The 6,000-nt window shown below is 42.3% G+C and overlaps 1 protein-coding gene across 3 annotated transcripts in view; it reads left to right on the forward strand.

Moving 5' to 3' along the window:
- Positions 1–4,843, forward strand: part of Ptdss1 (phosphatidylserine synthase 1) — a 64,500-nt gene extending 59,657 nt beyond the window's left edge. For all 3 annotated transcript variants that reach the window (XM_055619983.1, XM_055620000.1, XM_055619991.1), the window contains 3 exons: positions 1,000–1,068; positions 2,207–2,276; positions 3,801–4,843. In XM_055619983.1, the coding sequence (XP_055475958.1) occupies positions 1,000–1,068; positions 2,207–2,276; positions 3,801–3,910 (249 nt within the window). In that variant the 3' untranslated portion in view covers positions 3,911–4,843. The remainder of the gene's footprint in view (positions 1–999; positions 1,069–2,206; positions 2,277–3,800) is intronic.
- The last annotated feature ends 1,157 nt before the right edge of the window (positions 4,844–6,000 follow it).

The following is a 6,000-nucleotide window of genomic DNA, read 5'->3' on the forward strand; positions in this document are numbered from 1 at the left end:
CTTCTTGCCCTTCTCGTACATGCTTTTCTCCTGATCCTCTTGTTCCTTCTCTCCTTTCCTACTCAGTCTGGGAAACCAGAGACTTGCCCTAAGCTTGTTTTTATTTTTTTTTTTTTGATACATTTTAAAATTTGGATTCTCAATTTTCATAAAAGATAGGATCCATCATCCCCTAGCCATCCATTAGCCATCAAGTCTACATTGGCAGTGTACTTGCACAGTATATGCATTTGCTCCCATAGCATTTAAATCATATGTAGATAAAAAACAAATACTGTGTAACTTGTTTTTAGGGAGTGATGGTGAGAATTTTAAAATCGTTATATTCAGTGCCAGTACTTTTTTTTTCCTCAAAATATTTCTGAGCCAGTCTGTTGACCCTGAGGATAAAAAAACTTCTGGATGCAGAGATCTATACTTTTGTCCTTTTACTAGAATCTCATTTAAGGTATGCTACATGCTTGATGAACAGTCAAGTCTGAGGTAAGAGATGCCTGGCCTCTGGGTAACTACTGACTTGGTTCTCATCTCCCTCAGGTTCTTACAAAGTATTTTCAATCTCTTTTTTTTCCTGCCTACAAAAGCAGCAGCAGTAAGGGTCAAGGTTGGGGCAATTAGCACCAAAAAGCTGGGGCCAGTAAGGGCAGCCTTGTACCTCTTACTCAGTCCACGGTGATGTACTCCCAGGCATTGTTATGAAGTGGCTACTCCCAGGCATTGTTATGAAGTGGCTGGATGAGAATTTTCTGTCCGGAAGTTCTCTTCCTTTAGCTGAGTCTCTGTATTCTTTAGAGATGGATGCAGGGTAGAGCTATATGCCTGGTTGTACCATAATTCCATGCTGCCACATCCAATTGTTTTGAACCCTTGCCCTGGAGAAGGAAGGGAGAAAGGTGCTGAACTGTCTTCCAGATTCTCACAGAAACCCAGTTCCTGGGAAGTGGACTGTGTGTATGTACTGTCATTTACTAAAGGGCTTTGTGTCTTTTTGTCTTCCAGGCCTTCACCACATTCCTGTGTCTGTACGGCATGGTTTGGTATGCAGAGCACTGTGGTCACCGGGAAAAGGTAGAGGAGAAAGCAGAGGTGGCCCTTATTTGAAAGACCCAGCAGGGAACCCAAACACACAGAAGGAAAGAAATAGCATAGCAGCCTTAGGGAGCAATGTTAGTCCTGCCATGTAGAATTTAACATGTCAGAATAAGCCCCTGTTACACACAGGTAGGCCTGCTTATGGCTGGCTTTCTTAATATTTTTATCCTCTTTTTGCAAGAGGTTTAAATTTTAGTTATTTTTTAAAATAAGATTTTTAAAATAATTTATTTTTATTTTATTTTGTATGTATCAGTGTGAAGGTGTCAGATCCCTTGGAACTGGAGTTATAGACAGTTGTGAGCTGCTATGTGGGTGCTGGGAATTGAACCCAGGTCTATTTGGAAGAGCAGACAGTGCTCTTCACCACTGAGCCATCTCTCCAGCCCCTAAAATAAGATTATTTAAATTAATTAAAACAATACAGAACTTGGAAACCACTGAAACCTTTCTTGAGGGTTGTCTTATATTTTGGCCATTTTGCCTTCTCAGTCCTTTTTATGTACAGGCACCCCACCTACACTGCCTGATCCTCACGGTTAAAGTAGAGAATGGTGTGAGTAGGTTTCAACACTAGCGCAGTCCAAACTGTCGTATGTGTGCATGTGTTTTATATGTGGGGTGCGGAGAGCTTTTATGTGGAGGCCAGAGGCTAATGTCTGGTATCCTTCCTTTGTGCACTTTTTTTTTTTTTTAACTGATTAGCATTAGCCACTGTGCCAGGCTTTTTGATTTCTGTTCTTAGGATTGAACTTAGGTATCAGGCTTTCACAGAAAGCACTTTGCTGACTGAGCTATCTTTCCAGCCTTGCCTTTGTTCAAATAAAGATAAAGCCTTCATCCTTTGTTCATAACTTTGAGCTTGGATGTCTGTGCATGTATATGTTACTAAGATCAAATGCAGGGCCTTGCCCATGCTATCTTCCAGCCTTAGAGCTAATGCTTTCTAGAAGGTTGATTCTGTGTGATTCTGGCAGAAGACTGTAGGTTTTCTAGCTAAGAACTACAGAGTATAGCTATATCACACTCAGTCTGGGTTACCTTTTTTTTTCATCCTGCCATTCCTCTCAGGACTGACTTAAAGTTTACCCACCAAACCTGTGTCTCTCTCTAGACCTATTCAGAGTGTGAAGATGGCATTTACAGCCCAGAGATCTCCTGGCATCATGGGAAAGGCTCAAAAGGTAACAGCTGTCTTGTTGTTTAAACGTTATTGAGTCCTCTGCACACACAGGCCTACTGTGGAGATTTGGGGTCAAGTACTCATCTTCTGAGCATCAGTGAAGGGTCTCAGACCTACTCATCAAATCTCACCTGTCACTCCCTAAGAAACACAGTTTTCACAGAATCTAGCCAAAAGTGTGCTTTATGAGATGAGACTCCGTACTGGGCTCTGCTCTCCTAAGGCAGGAAGGTAAGTAGGTCCACACTGCCTCAAGCCCCATGATGGGAGCACTCTCCCTCTTGCCTCTTGGCTTTCATAGTGAGTAAAATGTTTAGAGAGAGCTGTGCACCCTGAGGGAAAGCCTTTTAAAAGACACTGAATCTGATGAATTTTATTCCAGAGGCCCTTAGCTGGCCTCTCTAGGAAGCATTTTGTATTAATCTAGGGCCACGGGTTCTTTGAAAATTTTAGCTGTATAGATACTGATCCACAGGCAAGTAATTTTAAATTCTTGTGAAAACTGAGAAGCATGGCTGAGAGGAGCAAACTGAGTCTGAGAGACTAAGTTCACTGTGACCTGTGGTTAAGGAAGGCCTGAAAGTTCCTTTATAAACCATGCTTCCAGATGACCCCAGGGAGCTGGTGCTGTGAACTTTGCATGGTTCCCCGCCACCCTGTAGGATGTTGACATATGTGGGCAAAGGGTTCACCAGACTGACCTTACCTGGGCCCATCCAGCTACATATCCGCCCTGTGCACTTCTGGTTCTCCAATAGAAAGAATTGAGGAGGGGAAGAGATACTTATGCAAAATGATAAAAAAAAAAAAAAATATTTTGGGCTGTAACAATTGATACTTAGAAAGAATACTGGAGTAAGGGCCAGTAGGGAATGGGGGTAAGAGGCTGTCTGGTAAATATTTTACCTGGAACTTAACACAACTCTGGGAAATAGAAGGTTTAGGCTTAACCACTCCCCTAGGAACTGGCCACAGGCTTTATCAGAAGAAAGAGTCAGCCCAGTGTTACAATATCACCTCAGGGCTATCACTCAGAGAACCAGGTGCCTTGCTTGTAAAGATGTTGATCTCTCTTCTAATACTTTTAATTTTATGAAGTCAAGAATCTTTTCCAACTGAGTACTTACAGAGCCTGTTTAACAGTTCAGTATATACAAACTTAGGCAATCTGTACTGTAGTTGTAAACATGAGATTGATACTGATGTGGTTGAACTTTTAATTATCCCTTGTTTAGGCTTTCATTTGTACTCATTTCTGGTCTTCATGACTGTGCTGTGTCCAGTCTATCTCACATATTGCCAGAGTAAGAATTCCTCCTTGTACAAAGGAGGAGCACAGCCAGACTGTCAGTCACCTGACCTTAAATTATTAACAAGGCCACTAGAGGGAGAGCAAGTGTCAGGTAAGAGCTGGCTTCTTAGCTGAGAGGCCAGGGCAGGCCAGAAAGGGAGAACCACAAATCCCAAAAGTCAGCCCCCCAAAATAGAGGCCCCTGGTGATGGTGTGTTGGCTTCCTTTTGGCAGGTTCTGAAGACAGCCCACCCAAGCATTCAAGCAACAATGAAAGCCATTCTTCCAGAAGAAGGAACCGGTATTCCAAGTCCAAAGTCACCAACGGAGTTGGAAAGAAATGAAGGAGCCTGGTTAATCTCAGATGTTCCAGAGAGTGCCTAGACCTGAGAGGGAAACAGAACACTTTTGGACCTTCCTGTATGGAGATCAAAATGTACAGAAGGAACAAAGGGAGCCTTGGGGATCATGATTTGAGAGTGTAAGTTTTGTCTCCCATAGACCTGGACACACGTTAGACTGACCATGGCTTGGGTCTTTTGCCAACTGGAGGTGTCTCCTAACTTCAGCACATGGCCTGTGGTTTCTGGTAGCAATACAGTATGCTGGAAGAACAGGATACCTGGCTTGCCAGTAATGGCTCTGTGCTGATGTGTCTTGTAGACGTTGTATAAATGTCTTCATTCAGATGTTAACTTAACCAACTGGTTGATGAACTGGTCTGGTTTTATTTCTATGAGTCTGCCTTTCCATTTGATGGGTTGTTTAAGTTCAGTCAGTCTACTTTTACTTTGTGATTTCAAGTTAGAATGCTTAAAAGCTTCCAGAATCCATTGCTGAAATCGGGGGAGGGTTCCTTCTAGAGAAACAAAGGGTTGGGGGAGCTTTTGTGTCCCTGCTTAGCATACTCAGTCCCCAGCCACTTGACAGGTGACCAGCAGCCTAAGTTTGAAGAAGGCTGGCTGCTTGCATTGGAGCCTGGGCTTCAGATTGAAACCTATTATGTTCTACACTAATGCTATTGTTTGTCTTGATGGATTGCACAAAAGTGACCCTGCTGGAGGAACTGGGACACTGCGGCTCCTCTCCTGCCAGGTGCCTTTTCCATGTGTGTGGTATTCCTTCTATGGTGTGTTGCCTACTTTGTTTTTCTGTCTCCTGTGAGGTGCTAGTGAGTATTAATTAACGTTCATCTGTGCCATGCTCTCCTAGAACATTTTCCCAGTCTACCCTGGAACTTTGTTTTAAATAAATCAATTAAAAACTCATCAAAGATCTGTGTCTGTTAGAATGGTGTTTCTTTGCATGCTATTGGTTTTTTAATTGTGAACAACTTCCTATTTTAAAGTTTAGGATTTAGGATAATAAAACATATGTATGTATGTTCCATATGCCGAAGAAGAAAAAGAAACGGTATTTTAAAAGGACTTACATATATGTCCTAGTCTGAACCTTCCAAAGTGATCCACTGGAAATGGAAGTGTAGCCATTGTCTATAATGAATGGTCATGCTTACCACATTGAATTTTTTTTTTTCTTGAATGAGTGGCCTGTACAGATACAAAGTTGCTAAAAACAACCCTTTCTCTCATTTCCCCAAACACATTAATTACTGTGTCTTATAGGAACTCTTTGAACCGTAGAAGTTATCTTTTCCTTTTTTTGAAAAAAGAATTTCCAAATGAGTCATGAAAAGCCAGTGTCACAGTCAGTGCTCTGGGTGACCACTTGATTTAAAGCCACCCACAGATTTGCTTCCTCAGTTGTTGGCCCACACCATAGGCTGAGCAGGCCACAGCATTAAACTTCCCCATAGTGTTCAATGAATGTGTTTGAAAGAGGACAGAGAACTACATGCTGCATATGCTACCTATCATTCCCCAGTCCTCCTTTTGCTGCGGTTCTATGATTGAACCCAGGGCCTCATGTGGGCTAGACAAAAGTTCTGCTACTAAGCTTTGGCCCTCTTCTCACATTCCATCAAACAGGCTTTTGTGAACATAGTTATGATTTTAAAACATCACTTTGCTTTGCAAGTAGGTGAGTCTGTTCTGTTACTGTGTACTTTTGATGAGCCCAAAGATTTGTATCCCCCTTGTAGGTTCTATAATGTGTCATCGAGGGTTTTCAAGTTCATTTTCCAGGAGAACTGGGAATGGTGCTATAGGACTCATCTAGTGGGTGGCCCAACCTCTTGGAAGAAGTGCATACCCACTTCCTACAACCAGACAGAAAGTGCCCGTGGAGCCGATGGTGAACTTGACATTGCTGTGGTATGTGCAAGAACCAAAGTACACAGCTTTATAGGAAATAAGTAGGAGAGTCCTTAGATATTTTTCATGCACTTTGAGTTCATACTTTCATTTTCTCCTTTGAGTTAGTGCTCTTACCAGCTGTAATGACCAAATGAACACTTTTTATGACTGTGCTACCA

This window comes from Psammomys obesus, unplaced genomic scaffold (genome assembly GCF_907164565.1).
Source record: "Psammomys obesus unplaced genomic scaffold, mPsaObe1.curated_primary_1811, whole genome shotgun sequence".
NCBI lineage: Eukaryota > Metazoa > Chordata > Mammalia > Rodentia > Muridae > Psammomys > Psammomys obesus.